We start from the raw sequence: 21,351 nt of genomic DNA on the forward strand, positions 1-21,351 counted from the left end.
TATGCCGAAAAAGTAGTTCTAATTATAAATAATTGTTTTTTTCTCCTACCGACGCCGAAAGTTCGGTTTACGTCTCGCTGTACAAGGAAGAAAGTGTAACTTTTCCTCCCGCTGTACAGGGAAGAAAGTGTAACTTTTCCTCCCTGGGTACTGACAAGTGCGCATGCGCGTTAGTGTCTACGTCTGCTCTCACGCACCTAAAATTCTCCGCCATTATTGGGCTCCGGTAATTTGCAATATTGTGTTTAGTGTAAAAATGAAATAAACAAAAGGCAATAAAATTTAATAGTGAAGTATTAAACCAAGATGAGTTCATCAGACAGTTCTTATTTAATCAAGAGAATAGTACATTGTGCACCAAGGGAGAAAAGTTGGACATTTCCTCCCGCCGTGTAAAATTGTCAAAAACTTTTCTCACTTGGTGCACAATGTACTATTGAATCTCCATATTTTCCATTTCAGATACGAGCACCCTTTTTTTATTGCCCTTGTAGGCAGACGAGCATACGGCCCACCTGATGGTGAGTGGTTACCGTCGCCCATGGACTTCAGCAATGCCAGGGGCTGAGCCAAGCCGCTGCCTACCGTCACTTGTGTACACGCGGTAGACTATCTCTGCAAGCTGGTCCAAATTAAACTTATAATTACAAATGTCATATTTCGTATTTTTAAAAGAGGTTAAATAAAACAGATTAGTTTAAATCCTTATTAAATATTTATTGCAAACACAAACCCCTCAGTTCAGTGACCCCGCCGAACCGTTCGCAAAGTGTTGCCGTACAAAAAAAAATTATCTACATTAAATACAGCCTATAACAAAATAAATAACCGAATTCCCTCTTACAACCGAGGATTTTTAAACTGTAGCGTAAAATCAGCCCACATATTGTGTATACATGTAGCTTAGCCGGAAAAGATAATTATGAGAAGCACATGACATAGCGAAACAAGTTCTTCTTTTTTTTTTTATTAATTAAAATCGCTGTTTTTAGGAGTATTTTTATCTAAACTATAAGGACCATATCTCAGTGACTCTATTAAAATAATAAGCACCAACAACATTTTGTTCAATTTTCAGTAGACTACAATCGAAGCGCTTACGACTATTAGGTCCTGAACAAAACTCCAATTAGTATTTTCCTCCTTTTTATACATTTATACATATATAGCTAAGTTAATAATAAATTTAACTCATTCAACATTTACAACTTAAAACATGACTTATTGAGATCAGAATATCTGTAGCGACCTCTATCGGCGATTAGCGGAGACCTGGCAGTAGCCTAAAACGAACAAAAATTAAATAAAAAAAAAAAATGTTCTATCATAGTATTCGATAAATCAATTTTCGCCGGGCCCAGAACTATCGGTGCGCTTAGTGCGAGATTTTAACGTTCTCGATAGCGTAAAAGTTAATTCAAATTTGTATGGAGTTGGAACGTTTGCCTACGTTTGCCGCTAGGGGCGCTGTTCCGACTGCATACAAATCTGAGTTAACTTTACGCTATCGAGGACGTTAAAAAACTCGCACTAAGCATTCTAGCCGCTGAAAGAAGTCGCTACAAATTTACATATAGTTACTAAAAAGTCCACGAGAAGATCAAAATCATTTCGATAAGAACATTGTTCAGAACAAACGCGCTTGAAGATTATACATTATCAAACGATAATTGCCTAGTATTTATTGTCGACACGCACATCAAGATATATGAAAATAATAAATTGATCAGGGTAACTTAAGCTTTCAGTTTAACATTAGCCCACTTACTCACCTTTTACATATTTATTTATTTTAATTTCCAAACGGGATACATGTTACCATAGACTTTGAAATTTTTAATTAGGATGTTTATTATTGAACGACGAAAGCGCGCCAAAATTTGATATCTGTCAACAAAACTTTTGTTTCTTGAGGTTGATTGTGATGTGGTAGTAGGGAGGTAATAAATGAAACATCGCTGCAAAGTTTTTTTATATTCATACTCTATCCACATCGCTATATGACACGCAAAAAAAGGTGCGTGTACTTATGTACGCGCGTAAGAAGTTATACTTTATTTTTATTAAATTTATTTCTTTTTTTTTAACCAATTTGAAAAAAATCGATTAAGCAACATCCTCAAACACGCATATTGGACATCCCTTTTGTTGACATCGTATAAATTCGGTAATTCTCGGTACGGTTCGGAAAGTTCACCTGCGGCTACATTCAGACTCGCCAAGTTACGTCGGACGTATTGTAATGAGCGATTTAGTGGGCAACTTCATTCTGTTCATTTTGTGTCACGGTGCGCGCGCATCTTAAAATTTCACTCTCATCAATTTTTCATAAGGCGCCTAAAGAAGCATAACTTCAAAAATTACAATATAAAAAAAATTTGATGCTTATACGGTTCATAGAAAGGCACCTACGTAATATCACTTCAAAACAATGTCCATAAACGAAATAGTTTCACTCAAACGAACATGTACCGACTTCTCGGGAACCTTTCGTTATAAAAAAAAACATAAGTCCTGTAAAATATATGAACATGTACATACTTTACATATTTAAAATATAACTGGTTGAATTTTAGAATCTTTTTTAAAATTTAGAATTATGATTGAATGAAAATTTAGATTTTTAATACAGGGTGCTATTTTAATTGAATATGCAATTTCGAAAAGGGCACATGTCGCATATTTTGTCAAATACGTTTTTTCATATATATGTAGTTTTGAGGCTTACCTACACCCGTTTTATAATAATTCCAGTAATTTTCAATTGCTAATTAACACTAAACATATATCTCAAAAGTTAATATTTTAAATTTTACACTGCTTTAGAAAATAATCAGTTTTTTTTTCATTTCCTGAACATTTTACATTTTCAGAGATGTGCCCTTTTCGAAATCGCATATTCAATTGAACTTCAATTAAGTTTACTCCATTCAAATAGCCGAGACAGTTTTTTTTTGTTTTATGATATTTTTTCGAAATTTTAAACTTTAAGTTGCGTTCCCGTAAAGTTACAAAAATGTTGCTTAAATCAAATAACCTTCTATGTGATTTCGACTCGTATTCATTTTATAAATTATATTTGCAGACGTTTCTAATGCGATGACAAAGAAATTAAAAATACTTTTTTTTTAAATTAAAACGCTTTAAATTTTAAATAACCGAAAAATCAATGTTGAATTTGAAAAGAAATATAATGGTAAAATATTAACCGTACGTCGATACAAGACATGCATAAACAATAACAATTTATAATTATTGTTACGTACGTCTAATAAATAATTTTAATTTTTTGCTTATATACTAAAAGTGATGCTTTAAATATTATTTTACTTTAGAGATTGTATTAATCTGTTTTACAATCATAAAGTTAATCAGAGTGACTTTTTTGATGATATAAAATATGTATGTATATTTTTTTAAGCAACATCATCTCATCTAACTCAGATTTCTTTTCTGTACGTTAAAATAATATACAATGTCTGCTGAGCTTCTCTAAAATTACGCTTGATATGTGAAATAGAAATGTTTTTAATTGTAAATAAAGGCAAACGAACATACAAATTCTATTATTTATTATATAATAAAATTACATACAAGAACGTTAAATACTGACTGGTTTGTTTTATGAGTGCTACTTTTGTATCATAATAATGAAAATGAGTAAAATGACATTTAAAATTGTTTAAATGACATCTCACATTTTATAACTTTTTTTCTCTATCCGGCTAAGCTAACGTACATGGATTTAAAAAAAAACACCTTACGCATTAATTTTACTTGCGGGTCCGCTACGAACCATAGACAACGGATTTACAACAAAAAAATTACATAACCTCAACTTTACACTAGCGTTATTTTAAAACCTTAACGAAAAAAAAAACACTTCTTTTGTTTTAATTTAAATATAACGAGATCATTGTTATTCTATGCGTAAAAAATTACATTCATTCATTATATGAACACAGCTGGTGTGTTTTTATAATATATAAAGAAGAAGAAGAAGAGGAAAAAATAACCGAACCGAGTATATGTAATGGAGTCTACTAAAATATGTATTAGGTGCACGTTTGTGGAATTTTAAAGTAACAATTCTTTGGCGCCACTTCGTGAATCACGTGGAAATCTATCAAGTATTAACTTTAGATATGGAAGGCCTGGTCACCATATGTCGCAGAACCGATAACCGTTGGGGTTGACGTGTTCTGGAGTGGAGACCGCGAACCGGCAAATTTAGTGTAGGATGCCCTCCTGGTAGATGGAGCGACGACCTGCGTAAGGCAGCTGGCAGTGACTGGATGCATATAAGCCGCGCCAATAAAGAAACGAATCGAAAATGGTGTCTATTTACCTGCACTGACAGATGGTAGGGTCAACAATTAAAAAGAAAGATATCAAGAAAAAGTTGTTTATTGTAAAAAAAATATAAAAAAATAAATGAGAATGTACTTTAGTGCCCTGGCAGAGGTGTCTCATCTGGGATGCAACTTGCGTAGACACTTTTGCTGCCCGTCACCTAAGTCGATATTTTTTTTTTTTTTTTTATATTTTTTGAACTGATATTTTTTTTGCATGCAGTACACGCCGTGTGCGACTAAAGACAGCAATAGTTTAGAGTGAGAGCGCATGATCGCCGCCGCCATTTTAGATTCGTTTCTTTATTGGCGCGGCTTATAGAATCGAACATCGGGTTCAGTGGCGAGCTTTGAGGGAAGCCTATGTCCGGCACTGGACTGCCGCAGGCTGATGATAATGGAAGATTGGTTCATTTTTGCGAGATTTAAAAATTTTATGATAGTAAAGGCCTTGCAGCGTAACGTTATACGACAAGTAGCCAATTTGTAGTTGAAGTAAAATAAAGATCATAGCTTATCTTGCAAGGGCTATGCGATACGATGCGATGCGATTTGTAGTCGCAGTGGCTTCATATTTATATCTTTTGAATGAGACTTTATACGCTTTATAATTGAACTAGATTCATTAGTCATAGTTTATACTCAAAACGAGTTTTTATACGTGTGTCCTTCGTTACACAAGTCGCATTATATCGCGTCGCAGCTCGTGGCTCAAAAGATAAACTTTGCGACATCGAAAAATATCACAATAAAACGTTTTCATTAGCAAATTCTTAACGAGCACTTGTTGGAAAACGATTTTTTTTTATTGCTTAGATGGGTGGACGAGCTCACAGCCCACCTAGTGTTAAGTGGTTACCGGAGCCCACAGACAGGTACAACGTAAATGCGCCACCCACCTTGAGAAATAAGTTCTAAGGTCTCAAGTATAGATACAGCGGCTGCCCCACCCTTCAAACCGAAACGCATTACTGCTTCACGGCAGAAATAGGCAGGGTGTAGGTACCCACCCGCGTGGACTCACAAGAGGTCCTACCACCAGTAAACTCACAAAAGGTCCTACCACCAGTAATATTTTCCGAATTATAATGAAAGCCTGTAGATGTTCCTAAATTAGTCACCCTGACATGATATTAGCTCTCGTTTTTCTGTCTCGAATAAGTAATTAATATGAGTGACCAATCATACGTCATGTTATAAATAATCATTCTTCAAAACACAATCTTAATCACACGTCGTTACAAAAACTAGTTCATCCTTATGATCGAACGAAGGAGCCGATATTTTAACGTAAAAAATAAAATTCTTTAATACAAGACCGAATGTCTAGAGCTTTTTTAAGAGAACTTTTTTTTGCGCACAAAGCTAATCTGAATTAAACACATATTTAATTTTTTTACATTAAATGTGACCAGTATTATGAAATACATTAAAGCATATGTAATAATAATAATTAAAATATTCTACAGAGACAAAAACAGAACCTTTTTTTTTCAATGACGTCTAAGTGTTATTTATAATATAGATAAACACATAAAAATATTTTAAATAAATTGGTTTAGAGTTTATTATGAAACAATTGCGGAGCTAATTTTTTTAAATGTTTCAAGATATTATGTAATTTTTCTGCATGCTTTCAATTTTTTTTAATACTGCATGTCTTTTTTCCTCAAAAAATTTCCAACATGAAGTGTTTAATTAATTTAATTAATTATTTCAATTATGCAAATTAATTAAAATTTCTTTACCATTGTTAATTTTAAAACTTTACAATATTTCAATATTTAAAGCATTGAGTTTTATTTCATTGCATACAATATGTACCGGAAATAAAATTTATTTCCACAACTGGCAACCCCCAGAAAATTACTTTGAAACAAACATGACAGCACTCGTATTCGAAATCAATTACATTTTCAAACAATATTTAAAAAACAAAACTAAACTATTATTGCACAGCGGTATTGATAATTACAAGTCATTGATTAAGTAGTCATTTTCTATTAATCTGTTTATACATATATAATATTATATACAAAATATTATGTAGGATTCACACAAGTCTATTTCAGTAGCGAAGCAGAAAGCTTTTTGAACTGTCTCTAGAGGCTTTCAAACAAAGTCGATCGACGGTATTTTACCACAAAATTTTGACAATAATTGGCTGCTATGTTTCATGTTACTGGTTTGAAATTTCAGGCACAGAATCAATTACAATAAAATTTAGTTATTTCGGTGTGGAGGTAACTAATGTTTAATTAATATGACAAAATATATAGTGAAGACAAATAGAATAACGCTCTTTAGATGTAGGTCTCCTCAAAATCCAATTACATTTTTTTCTAGATTCAATATTGCTTTTCGGACTTCTTTTAATAAATTATCACGAATCTTTATTAATTGCTAGATGTATTCTTCATTTTACGGAGCATATGATTATTCCTGGTTACATTTTAAAGTTTTTTTGTTATAAGTTAAAAGAAAAGTTTTTATGTAAACAAAATTAGTATTGTTATGAAAATAAGATAATAATATGTGGTATAAATAATTAGGATACTATAGAAATTTGCGAACTCTCTTCCGTGCATTTAATATTTACCAAATATGACGTCGCAATGTAATATATATTATTTGACATTCCCTTATTATAATTGAAAGGATTATATGTGTTTTGCTGAGCGAGCTAAAACAATCTTTCAGTATCATATTACACAAGAAAAACTTTAAATAACTAAATTCTTGAGGAACCTGACCTTCGGAAAGTGCTCATTCTGATCATCTTTGTTTTGGGACTAAATTGTCAAGACTACTAGAAACAACTCGTGTGAACAACACAAATAAGAAATGCAGAGTGTAATAAAACCTTTTCCGATTCACGAGGGGCGTACAAGTAAACGAATAAAATATATCCGCCGCTACGGACCTCTAGATGGAGAAGTAATAGCTTAAACACCCATCAACGTCATTGGAAAAATCAGTCTTAATCGTGGCCTTTTTGCCACATTAAATCAAATGGTACACGAAAGCCAGTGGGGCTCCGATAATATGACGTGCCTATAATATATGTGTATACAAATTTATTTAAACAAGTAACGCTTTGTATGGATATATGTGTTATGAATACGCGATATATATCACAGTCAACGTGGACGAAGCTACTTGCGGAAAGCTATATGCACTTTATCGGATTAAAAGTTCCTCTTTTTCATTGGCTTCCGGACTACGGAGAACCTTGTGGCAGTACTCTAGTCCGACACCGTCTCGCAAAACATTTGTCAGTCAACTGTTTATGAAATGCAAACAAACAAAAGCGAGACAATACTCCGCGTTATTGTTAATGCTCGAATCGTGATAGTATACATTGCCGTCTCAGTCACGGAGCCTCACTAGCGAACGTTAATGGATGCCTTAATACGCTGGTTACAAATATTTGACATCAGCAAAAAAATAATTCCTCATTTTAACTAGACGGGTCAATGGATTCCAAACTATACACTCGTGGATCGAAACAGTTTTCATTGCGCCCTTACATTTTATTTTATGGTTTAATTTGAATTTCAACAGACTACCGTCATATTAGAAGTTCAGTGAGTTGCTGCTACAAAGATAAAATGAAAATTATTATTAATAAATAAAAATTAAAAACTAATTATTTTAATATAATATTTACATGTATAACTGAGCTTTAACTCAAAATAGGGTAGTGCACAATAATATTTTGGTAGGTTTTTTTAGATCACGGCCAAAAAAATTATAATTGACGTAAAGCTAGAACTATGTATTACAAAATTAATAAAGTATCTAATTTTACAAAATGACGAAGCATAAGTGACAACAGATTTTTTTTTTTCCAATACTTATAAAATCAGCACGTCACGAATTAAAAAAGCGTACGCCACGAATCCAGAACCTTCTTTCTTGTAAAATCGGCTAAAAATACAAAAGAATCCTATCACGCGTTTTCCTGACATCACCATTTAAAATATTTTACTCTCAATGACCAACAACAAAGGCAAAAATACATACCTACTATAAATAACATATTTTTTTTCAATGATGAATATAATAGTTTTTATTTAATTATAAAATATACTAACTTATTAAGATTTATATTTGTACTACAAGAATGAACGTACCGCTAGTCCGCGGAAATATTGCTTATCTGTTGCTCAGAGGAAGCTTCAACTCCAATACAGTTGAAGCTGCCGATCAATTCACAATAATTTTAGAATTATTAATAATTTTGTTACGATTGAACTCAATATACAGTGTATATATGGTGATTAACATGAGGTTGACAATGTTAGAAAATTAACCGATGGTTTATGAGGGTCTAGACTATTATAGCTACAGGGTCGCGTCCTATTTCAATACGTCTATCATGCCCACATTTTTAATTTATTTAAAATTTATTTCTGAGCATGTTTAAAAACAACTTCTTGTACATTTTAACCACCATTTTACTGAGTCAATTTTCGTACAGTAGAAACAGTTTAGTGATAATGTTACCAAAAAGGACTGCATTCGAATAATGTTGCCAACCTCAACTAAAATCACGCGAAAATCTACCACAAAATAATCAGCCGAATTTTATACTGTTATTAATTGCTGCTTAAAAAACTGACCTGTTTATTATATAAAGAGAAAAATATATAGAAAAAAATACATATTTATTTATTTATATATAGTTCATTGTAAGCGGGGTACTTACACCGAAATGCCCTCAAAATTTATTTGACTAACTTACAAAACTATGACTGTCACGCACGATATTAATCTTACATGTCTTTTAATAACTTAACTATATTCTAAAGCTACATTATATTTACAATTTTTTTATATTGAAAAATGTGAATAGGTAATCGTGTCAAGGCTCAGCCTTTAAGACGCCGTACATCTTGGAAACATCAATCGCTTATACGCCACAGAATTAACTTGGAATATAAATCGAATGTTTCGTGAAACTACTGCTTGTGGTTGAACAAAGACCGCTCGATAATATCGTGCGCCAAAGTTTTACCTCGTTTACGAAAACCTAGTCGACTCTCACACGCCCGAACCCGTTAACGAATGAAATCGAATGAACCTTCCAACGAACGAATGAAAATCGACGAGGGCGCAGACAACGTGAACCGTAACAACATCGCTTACAACCCATTCGTTTCGTTCACTCTTGGTCCGTATTTACAATTTAAAAAAAATATATATATGTATAAATTTAACTAGTTATTTACAATGACGACGATGACGCCTTCAGTAAATATTATTTAAAATACGTATTTTTAAGCGTTTGAGGAGCTCGTTAAGATTTTAATATTACATAATTAATCTATGCTATATTTTTTTTTTAAATTGAAAATCTACCTATTATTTGGATATAGAGAAGGTAAGTATTTAAAATTTAATTACATTTACTAATTTGGCTATTTATATGGATTGTCGCTTACGCGAGCCCCTCAAACGAATAAGTGGAAGAACGTCGGAGGCGCCACTACGCCTCTGTGGCCACGGGCTCCCGCGCGTGGTGGATCTTTATGTGCTTGTTGTGGTTAGACTTGTTGCTCGATGTCTTCCCGCAGATGTTACAAGCGAACGGACGGACCCCGCTGTGGACCTTCATGTGCTCGGACAGATAGTAGCTCCGATGGAACGACTTACCGCACTCCTGGACCTTGCAGACGAACTTCTTGGCCGTCTCGTGCTCCCGGACGTGCCTTTGGCAGTTGTACTTCCTGATGAACTTGCAGCCGCAGTAGTTACATGTGTAGGGCCGCACCGACTTGTGCGCATTCATGTGCGACACGTACTCCGACTGCCGGATGAACGCGCCCTTGCACAGGTGGCACTTGAAGGGCTTCGCGGACCGGTTCATGTGGGTCCACCGGTGCAGCTTCAGGTTCCACTTGGTGGTGAACGACTTGTTGCAGATGACGCACGGGAAGGGCCGCTTCCCGGTGTGCGTCTGCATGTGCGCGCGCAGGTTCGTGCGGATGTACAGCTGTGGGGTGAGACAGGAAGATTAGTTACTACTCACTCAGTCGGCAGTGCCTGCCATGTATTACGGGTTAAATTTCCGATTTCTACTGAAAAAATTAAATTCCATTTTATTAACATTTAACATATTTATTTAATCAAAATATCTATCACTAGCGACCCGCCCTCGCTTCGCTTCGGAAACTGTAATTTATTATTGATTTCTCCACTATTTAATGAATGTTATTATACATATAAACCATCCTCTTCAATCACTCTATCTATTAAAAAAAACCGCATCAAAATCCGTTGCGTAGTTTTAAAGATTTAAGCATACATAGGGATATAGGGACAGAGAAAGCGACTTTATTTTATACTATGTAGTGATTATTATCTATATATTGCTGCCATCTTATAGGAAGGTCATTTATGCCTTTGCGATAGAACTCTGGTGATCTAGATTCTACAAACTGTGTGAAAGCATTTTGAACTGACTCTTGGAAAGAAGACTTTTATCGCGTAGAAAAATGTCCAAATCACGAAAAAAAAAGGTAATTCGTTGGAGCAGTCTGGCGAATACGGAGGGTGACGAATGGTTTTTAATTGCGGTTCCTGTAGAGTTTCAAATCACTCGAATTTTCAATATATCCATCTTTCTTGTCTAAGCTTAATAAAAACAACAACTTAAAGTCGATAATCGAATGTTGCACATTTTTTAAAAGTAGAACCTCATAGGTACCATTTGAAAAAAGTTTCACTTGAAAATCTCAAACCATGAAGGTTCTATATCAATTCGGAGTACCTATTACAATAGAACGGCAATTTCATACTTTAACCCCTATTACGAAGCGGTTTCTAGAAAAACATTTCAATTCGATATATAAAATGGAACGTGCCAACTAGGCTTTCTTATAAGGCGGTTATTAAGTAAAACGACTTTTTGGCGGGAACGCGAGGAGTGAAGTTGTGTGATTTGTTTTATTTTGTCTATTTAGTGTTTCTTCAGGTTTAAATGTATAATAACGGTGGTTCATTAACTGTTTAATATCTGTGAAAGTGCACAAATGTGGGAAAATGAAACAACGCCGCTGGACGTAACTTCTCGGGATCCTACAAAATGCCCACCATTTTACTGAGATTATATTTCATCCCAGATCATCTCATCTCATTTCATTTAATTTCATCCCAGTTGATTGATGTCTCAAATTAATCATCTTCATTTCATTTCACTTCATATTATCATTTTCCATAAAAATATCACATATTATATCATCTCATCTCATTTCATTTCATGCCATGTTTCACATATTAATCAATTTCATTTCATTTCATAGTATCAATATTCATAAAATAAAAAAATATATAAAAGATTAGGCTGTATGGTATGATGCCTTTGCCTTTCCATTTGGAAAAATATAACTACTACTAGTTAAGTAAAGCAGTAAGATAGTAGCAGAGACCTGCTTGCAGACGGGGCAGGGCACGTCGAGGTGCGGGTCGGGCTGGCGGTGCGTGCGGCGCAGATGGCGGGTGAGCGAGGCGGCGTGCACGAACTTGTCGCTGCAGAGCGCGCAGGCGTGCGGGCGCGCGGCGTGCGTCTCGCGGTGCCAGCGCAGGCGGGCGCGCGACGCGAACACCAGCCCGCACTCGCACGACACCTCGCGCGCGCGCACGCGCTTCGACAGGTGGTGCCGGTCTCTGCGGACGAACTTTACTTATTATTTATTTATTTTTTATTGCTTAAATGGGTGGACGAACTCACAGCCCACCTGGTGTTTTATAGTTACTGGAGCCCATAGACATCACGCAAATGCGCCACCCACCTTGAGATATAAGTTCTAAGGTCTCGAGTAGTTACAACGGCTGCCCCACCCTTCAAACCGAAACGCATTACTGCTTCACGGCAAAAATAGGCAGGGTGGTGGTACCCACCCGCGCGGACTCACAAGAGGTCCTACCACCAGTATTTTTATTCGGTTTATTATAATTTCCCCATTGTATTTTTGATGACTTGCACTGTCACTTGATTTTGCACTGTCACTAATTTCAATGAGAAGAATCAATCTGTCAAACGAAAAGCACTCACATTAAGCGTTACTTAATACTCACACCGAAAATTGAGTGTGCTATGCTTTTAACAATTTAATTTTAATGCTAAAATAAGCACGCTTTTTAATACGCTTTTATTAGCTTCAGAGGTACATATGTATGTTAGTAACGAAAACTTTGAACATGATTTTGACCCCCTTCAAAACGTCGGATTAACTCGAAATTTGGTATACTTATTAAGCACCGATGACAATAAAAAATAATAAAAAAAATTGAAAATAAATGAAAAAAATTAAATACAACTACAAAATGAAAAATAAATAATAGTTTACAATAAAATCATTTTTGCATACACAATTTTTTTTATTTTTTTATTAAAATTGATTTTCTATTTTTTAGTTGGATTTCCTATAAAGGCGTATTTTGTTAGTTTTTTTAAACTTTTTTTTTAGATAAACATTAGCCAATATCGCATTCCGGTTTAAACATTATTTATGAAAAAAACTCGGACCTATCGTACTTAAAGTCGAAATTCCAAAAAACAAAATATATAATCTGGAATGAATCTAATAAATTATATATCGCATTCGCGACGCTCGTCCGCTGCATACCTGTGCTGCAACATATTGGAGTATCTCTTGAAGGTCTCGTCGCAGTGGGTGCACTTGATCGGCGATCGTCCCGTGTGTATGTTGTGATGTTCCGTCAACTTCTGTCGCGTTATGAACCTCTTCTCGCAGACGTCACATCTGAAATTGATAAAATGAACGAAATGAAAGGTAGATAAATATGAAAATGCTCGGAATTAAATAAAAATAACAATTTTGTTTTTCCTTTGATGTGTCCCCCGTTGGACGGATTCCTTTTGTTTGTTTTAAGTTTATTTTATAAAAAAGTTTAGGTCTTCTATTTATCGATTGAGGCACAACGAAGTCTATCGGGTCAGCTAGAACATGTTAAATTTGTCCTATGTCAAACATTTTTTGTAGAACCAACATTTCACAGCCAGTAACTTACTTGTAATAGAGATTGAGAACAGAGGAAGATGCCGAAACATTATCCAGTGAAGGATAATGGGAGGAGATAGTAACGACCTTCGGACATGAGGAATGCGACTCGTCCAGGAGGAGCAACTTACTTGTAATTCTTAATTCCTAAATGCGTCTTTATGTGAAGGGCGAGATTGGCTCTCCTGTAGAAGCACTTCCCGCAGGTCATGCACTCCAGCGGATGTATCTTGAGATGCGCGTGGAAGGCGGCGTCGGTCAGCTGGTCCACTTTGCAGGTCGAACAGACGAAGTCCTTCCTTCTACGTTTCGTTTCCTGCTTGATCAGACCCTCGATCTTCGGCTTGGAGTCCTCCATGTCGTATGACTGAAGTATCGTGGTCGTTATCGAAGCCTTCGAATCGACCGTTATCAGATTACCTGTAATATTTGAGGAGGGGAATTTATGTTAGTTATTCATTAGTGACATTATTGGCGATAGAGGAAGCGCTTTTGCCGAGAACCAAATGCGTTCATTAAAAGGGGTAGCAATTTTTTTTTCTGCCTAAACTACTAACCTAGAAGATAGAGATAGGTCGCATTTATTAAAACAGACCAGAGTATTAGATATTTTACGAGATTAGGCTGCATGTAATCCCATTTTGTCGATCTGTATAATCTGTATAAATGCCTAATCCTAATCATTCAAATAATGATCCAACGATCACATTAATCCAATCCTAATAACGAACTCAGAACTTGAGATTAAGAATAGGCAGATTGAGATTGCTTGCTAAGTAAAGTATTGGTTGTGAATGAGATTAGGAAGATTATGTGGATTATGTGGATTGGGTATTTGGATTAGGTATTTCTTAAGATTAGGAACAAGTGGACCTAGTATCTGATTTACCTAGCACGAACCATCTCCACTCTACTAGAAGAGTTATGCCACCGGAACCGGGCAAGTAGGTGAGCTCTCGGAGTTCTGACTTAGTGACGTTGCTAACACTAGGCCTAGCAAGAGCCGTGCTTTGCAGAATCTACCACCTGGTTGGAAACGCAACCCACTAAGAAGATCCGGCGAGAAACTTAGTGGGCTGTGTCTATGGGTTATAGGTACAGCTATTATACAATACAATCGAAATTACGACCTCATGGCTCAAGATTGGCGATTGTGTTCGCATTGGCAACAGTAACAAAATCATGTAATTCTCTATCGAAGGGATCTTTGTGAATTATTCAAGATCATAATAAATTAGTCATCACTGGTGGTGCGACCTCATGTGAGTCCGCACGGGTAGGTACCACTACCCCGCCTATTTCTGTCGTGAAGCAGTAATGCGTTTCGGTTTGAAGGGTAGAGCAGTCGTTGCAACTATACTGAGACCTTAGAACTTATATAATATCTCAAGGTGAGTGGGGCATTTACGTTGTAGATGTCTATGGGCCCCAGTAACCACTGAACACCATGTAGGCTGTGAGCTCGTCCACCCATGTATGCAGTAAAAAATAAAAAAGTTATATTTTCGCCATTGGAGACAATGCCGGAACTGCTTTTGCAAAAATAGTTTTAATACTAACTCTTATGTTTTTGTTTTTTTTTTAGTCATATTCTCCAGACAAAATATTTATTCGTTGTTGAATGCATATCATTGCTAAATCGAACTGATAACATGCAGTATTTCAATAGCTGTGATGTGATGGTTCTGATGTATTGATATAATTCGGTTTGAAATATCACATTTGTAAGATATACTTCGAGGAGTGAAAGGGCTATTTAGTTTAAGCGACATCAAGGATGACATCGAGTTATATACATATTCGGAATCAGCAAAATTTTCTCCGTCAAATAATGCTAGATTCGTTGTTTTTAATTAAAGTTCAATTAAGTGTACACCATTCAGATAGTTGAAAATTATTTTGTTTTGTTTTTTTTTCTTCAACTGTAAGTGGCTCTCCTGTAATGTTGCGAAATATCGCTTAAGCCTTTAACCACTTCATAGATGTAATTTTTTTTTGCTTAGATGGGTGGACAAGCTCACAGCCTACCTGGTGTTAAGTGGTCACTGGAGCCCATAGACATCTACAACGTAAATACGCCACCCACCTTGAGATATAAATTCGAAGGTCTCAAGTATAGTAACAACGGCTGCCCAACCCTTCAAACCGAAACGCATTACTGCTTCACGACAGAAATAGGCAGGGTGGTGGTACCCACCCGTGCGGACTCACAAGAGGTCCTACCACCAGTAAATGTTTAATTATAAAGCATGCGTTACACGCGGCTCTGTTGCGGGCGGCGCTCCGCTCGCGCTTGATGGTCCGCGCGGTGAGCAGGCGGCTGTACGACACGCGCGACGCCGCGCCCCCCGGCCCGCCCCCCGCCGCGCCCGAACCGCCGCGCACCTTCTTCAGTGTCACGTCATCGTCCCTGAAACACGCACGCGTTCGTACATTCATAAAAATAGCCCTAAATTTATGTAAACTGAAATCAATGTTAAATAGAAACATTCAGTACATTATTAGGCATTCTTTAAAATTTCTTTTCGATCGTCCGCGACAACGAAAACTGTATAGTAATCGAAAGGACGAAAATAATTAAAGGTAGTAAAAAATGCGAGATTACACCATAAAAGTAATTTTAATTATAAAAATAAATAGTTAAAGTACACCCTGTATAAGTAAATACTAAAGCACGTGTTAATGCGTATATAATGTGTATATAATTTTACACACAAATGCAAATGTCCCAGATGGACACACACTAGACAAGAAAAGGAATATTCTGTTTATGTATAGTATTCAGACGCAACAAAGCCATTTTTTGTGTCAGTATATTATTTTTCTTATTTCTCAAAAAGGAATGCACTTAACACAGGACTCTCTACACCACCCTTTGGTTGACTGGTAGAGAATGCCATAGGTACTAAATACGCCACTGTACTTTTGTGCATATTTGAATGTATGAATCAATAAATATATCATTGTTGTATTATTATATTTAAGAATACTAACAGTGTTTCCATCTTCTCAGCAAGATCCACTTCGGAGCCGTCCGAGACCCAGCTCTCCCTCGCGATGAGGTCATAGGGCTCCGACGCGGTAACCTCGGTGTATATCTGTGAATAAAAACAACCAACTAAAAAGACATAACTTGCACGGCACCAATTCTGGTAACCAATCTGGAAAATTTTCGATATTCACCGAATATTAAGCTAATTCAAAGAGCTATAGTAAGTTTCATTTCCCTTCACTATTCTGTTAAAAGGAATTTAATGAAATATCTGTGCGATTGCGTCTAGTGGAGAATTCAAGATTTCTTTAACTTAGCTACCTAAGCCACTCAAAAGCAAAAATATTCAATGTCCCAGATTTTTTTTAGATAATCTTAATAATAACAATTTTCATTACGAGTTTCTTGTACAGAATAAATTGAGTAACTACCCAAATCAACTGATTTGCAGCAAATCTATAAAAAATATGTTAATATTTTTAAACACGAGACACATAATATGTATTTATCTGTAAGGAGATTAGTGTAGAATTATTTGTTTAAAAATTATCAAGTATTTTAACATAATTAATATACTTCATCTATTAAAGGAGTGATACAAAGATATGTATCCTTCTCCATTTTAAAGAATATTAAATTACATGGTTAATATGAACATCACTTGACTGTCCTAAACTTAAAGGGACATAACAGGTTTATTGAACTGATATTCTTTTCACTAAAGCTCTTATTTTGTGAGGTAGGTAAAGTCTGAAAAGGTGTAGTTAAAACTTATTTAAAGGTAAGAGGATTTTACATAGTATTGGGTAGTCTGTTAGATTGTTAATTAGAGTATAAGGCACATAACCCAAAATTCTGGCCTATCCAGACCTCACCTAACGAATTCAAAGCCTTGAGCCAAAGCAAAGAGGATTGACTTCAGACAGATGGCTGATGTAAAACTGTATCCAAATAAAAAAATATATAATATTATATTTAGTGATTTTTTTATACAAAATATATGTAAAGTAGTAGAATTTTCTTACCCCACTCCAAGCCGACTCCATATCACCATTGCTTTCCTGTCCACTGAGCTCTCCCCGTGCTGGCATACGCTCATCTGCACAAATATTCAATGGAGTATCACCCCCGCTCCTGCTTTCACTTAGTACATCAGCCTTGCTGTCCTTCTCACAACCATCGCCTTCTTTATCTCCCTGTCCCTCTCTTCCAGAAAATGCAGAGTAATCTATACCTGTACTATCTGTAATCTTGTATGTATCTTGTATGAAATTTGGTAATACAAATTCATTTTCCTTCTGTGATGGTTCACCCCAAATGTTGTACATTCCATCTTTCTGAGTAATTTCCCTTTCATTACCAAAAGCATCACGGTCCGTTGTGAAATAATCTGGATACAGATTTTCGCCAAAGTAGTTCTCGTTCATCATACTGACAAACTGTTTGCCCTTGGAGGCTGCTTCTAGATCCAGCAGTTCTCTGTGGTTGGACTCATCATCAAAATCTCCAGCTGACATATTACTGTATGGTATGACATGGATTGGTCGCAAGTTGTCCTTAGTTTTAACTGCAGGTGTATCATTAGAAAAGGCACCTTCATTGCTTGTATTCACTTCTTCCTTCACTTGAATTTCAACTATTTTCATGTCATTACTGTCATTTAGACTATTTCGTTGCCCTGGTTCCATTTGCATAGGTGTCCCAATGTCTGTGTTAAAATCATCAGTTTCATCATTTTCTTTAATTTCCTCAACTGACACAGTTAGGAGTGTGGTAGTTTCCATTTGTCCGTTCCTGTCATGCATCATAATGAACTTCTCTGGTGATTTACTGGTTGATGTTGATGGCACTGGCTCTGGTTCATTCTTCTTCACAATGTTGCCTAAAGTTTTAGCATTCTTTATTTGAAGTATTTTCTTGGTCTTCTTAACAAAAATGTTGTTCAATCGTGCAGAATTGTTTTTATTTGATTTTACAGGCAAGGTGGTCTTCTTTACATTAATTTCTTTATTATGTGGAGTTTCAATGGGTCTCTGTGGTTTAGGGGAAATTGATATATGATCGGTGGAATTATCCCCATTCTCTGATAGTTCACTGCATGGTGATATCGATGGTTTCTCATTACATATTAAATCAGGAATGGGACAGCTATCACTAAACTCGGAGTCGATTACTTTATTACATAACTCTTTGTATGGTGAAACATTATTTGAACTTTTCACGTTGGTGAATGTGCGTGGTACTGAACTGATACTGCTAGAATTTGAAGGCGGAATACATTCACTAATATTGTGGTTATCGTCATCTAAATCAGGCAGGATTTTCTCTGGTGATCTTGGGGGCTCCGTGCTATCCATGAAATCAGGATCGTTTGACTCTGTTAAATCCATTAAAGTATTCACCATATTTTTGTTATGCTGTACTGGGACTTCAACTTTGATATTGCTGAGAATTTTTAGTCCTTTACTTGAACTTGATGCCTCACTCATGTATTCAAGTTTATTTATGGTGTCAGATGTGTCTGTTACATCTGATTTAACTGACACACCAGACGATGGCACCACACTGGTTGATGTAGATGTAGATGAAACTGATTCAGGAGCAATTATTGGACCAACTTCTATGATTAAAGTTTTTGGATCATTTAAATTATTTTTACACAGTTGGGAATTTGGAATTAAGGTATCGGTGTCTGTATAAACAGTGGTAGTACACGATTTAGGAACAAACTGTTGAGGTGGTGTGTACATGCAAGATCCAAATTGATCCAAAACCATTAAGTTCTGATACATTGAACTACTTTGTGCTACATTTGTCACGGCATCCGGTCCTGTTGTAATCATAGTGGGCATACTTGAAATAAAAGGCTTACCATCTATGTTATGCACCATTTCTCTGTAAATTATTTGTGAATTTTGAGTCACAACTGTTGATAAACTGGGAGTGAAGGCACCTGTTGACATGTTATTGAATTGGGCGCCTGATAATTGTGGAGCTACAACTTTAGCATCAATATGGGCTGATGAATTAGAAATATTTCCTGAGATCAGCATGTTGTTCTGTATATTCTTCTGCACAAATGTTGGTGTTGTCGGCACCATGACATGCATAGGTTTCACTCCTGATGTAATGTACTGTATCCCACCTACATTGGTTTTCAAAAGTATGTTATTGGGCTTTGGTAGAATCTTTACAAAATCTTGGGCTTTCTTATGTCCTGCTGACACAAGATTGTTTTGCGGTGGAAACCTTAAGCCAGCAGCTATTGGTGGTATGTTATATGTAAAAACATTGTTTACATTATCCATGGCAGTATATTCAGCACTCCGTGAATATTTAATCTCTCTATCTTCTTGTGGTTCTTGAAACACTGTAAATGGCTGTTCAAAATCTGACAGTTGAGAACTTTGAAACTGTTGCATTTTATCACTTTTCAATCCATATGACAAAGAATGCTGACCTGATGGAACTGAATTTGTGTCAAAATTAATACTATCTCTAATTTCAGGTGTCTCATTCCGTGATAGAGATGTAATTGATGTTGATTTGGGAGTCCTACTTGGTGGCCTTCGCCAGTAGCGGTCAGGTTCACTGCTTCGCTGTGATCCATTCCATCTGTCATCTGCAGGTGTCCGAGACCGACTTCTGTATGAGCGTTCCGAGTTTGCAGGAGTTGATGTTCTACTGCCGAAACCACTGCCTTTTGAGGTAAGACAACACAAAGCTTTGATAACTTGGTCCTTGGGGTGAGTGTCGAGATGTGATTCCAAACTCATTCCATTGTGAAGGTAAAGGGTGCACACAGGACATTGTATTAATTGATCCATTGTTGGGTGTTTCAATCACAAATTACTGAATGCTTAATTTGTGGTAAGGTCGAACGAAACAGTTTAGTTGAGACTTTTTTTTTCACTATTAAAATGCGCGTTTGTAGTCCGTGTGACCCGTTCGTCCAGAGTGCGTGACGTACATATCTACATTTCATACGCAAGGCTCTCGATCAAACACCAACAACACATAACTTCCTTCCAAATACGTTGCTTATCGATCTGCGAAACAAAATACAGTATAAAATATAGGTATCTACATTATAAACTCGCACCCGACAATCGTATGAGCTGCGCAACATGTAAACATGGTACAAAAGAAAACAAAACTTGAAGATAAAGGCCATTAGGACATAAAAAGTCTGGCACCAAGTACAATGAAATACGAAATGAGTTCATGAATTTAAGGGTAAGTCAGCTATAGCGTTTACCTATTATATCGTGTGTTGTACATAGTCCATTGCTTCAAAATCATCAAATATTTGGCTCTATTCATTTACGTTTAAGCGTATTCTATAAATATTTCTAATTTGTCAGACATATTGCAGACGTCTCGTTCACGTTCACAATACTTGTTTCGTTCTACGTTACGAAATGTCGATGAACTTTTCAAAATTGTCATTTCCGACGTGTTTTCATCAATTTCTAAATTATTCTGCGTAGAAGAGAACGTAAATGACAAACATGATAAAATTGTTTTGTCTGTATACGCCTCGTAAATCAAAGGGTACCAGCCAATAATGGATTGAGTGAAAGGAGGACTCACTTATGTATCCAGCTCTGATGACCATACGATGGATGAACAAATAATTTTATCATCATCCTCATAAATAAAAAAATATTTGAGGCGCAGCTCTTAACGCCATACATACGATTTGCAATTACCTTGTTTCCTAATGTACTTCAATTAAATTGAGATATTCAAGATAGGGAAGGTCTACCTTTTAAAAAAAATGTTTTTTTACTCTCCTCTCAATCTAATTCCTTCAATGCGTACAATTCTCAATTCTATTGAATGTTTAATTTAAAATGCAATTTAATTGTTCATAAATGACTTTGTGGACATTTGTAACAAAATTCCTTACTTTACACTGTAAGGTGTGCAGATCGTATTTTGATTATTCTTCTTTTTTTATGGAAAGGAAGGATAA

At 35.8% G+C, this 21,351-nt stretch overlaps 1 protein-coding gene across 1 annotated transcript; it reads right to left on the reverse strand.

Annotated features, from left to right (window-relative positions):
• Positions 1 to 696: 696 nt before the first annotated feature.
• Positions 697 to 20,796, reverse strand: LOC114240000 (uncharacterized). Its single transcript, XM_028170451.2, has 8 exons — positions 20,632 to 20,796; positions 17,399 to 20,422; positions 16,376 to 16,479; positions 15,640 to 15,791; positions 13,513 to 13,801; positions 12,986 to 13,123; positions 11,786 to 12,023; positions 697 to 10,350 (listed from the first exon to the last, which is right to left on the reverse strand). The coding sequence occupies exons 2-8, from the start codon at positions 20,198 to 20,200 to the stop codon at positions 9,844 to 9,846; spliced, it is 4,230 nt and encodes a 1,409-aa protein (XP_028026252.2). The 5' UTR covers positions 20,201 to 20,422; positions 20,632 to 20,796; the 3' UTR covers positions 697 to 9,843.
• Positions 20,797 to 21,351: the final 555 nt, after the last annotated feature.

The sequence above is a fragment of the Bombyx mandarina genome, chromosome 06 (genome assembly GCF_030267445.1).
Source record: "Bombyx mandarina strain Sakado chromosome 06, ASM3026744v2".
Lineage (NCBI taxonomy): Eukaryota > Metazoa > Arthropoda > Insecta > Lepidoptera > Bombycidae > Bombyx > Bombyx mandarina.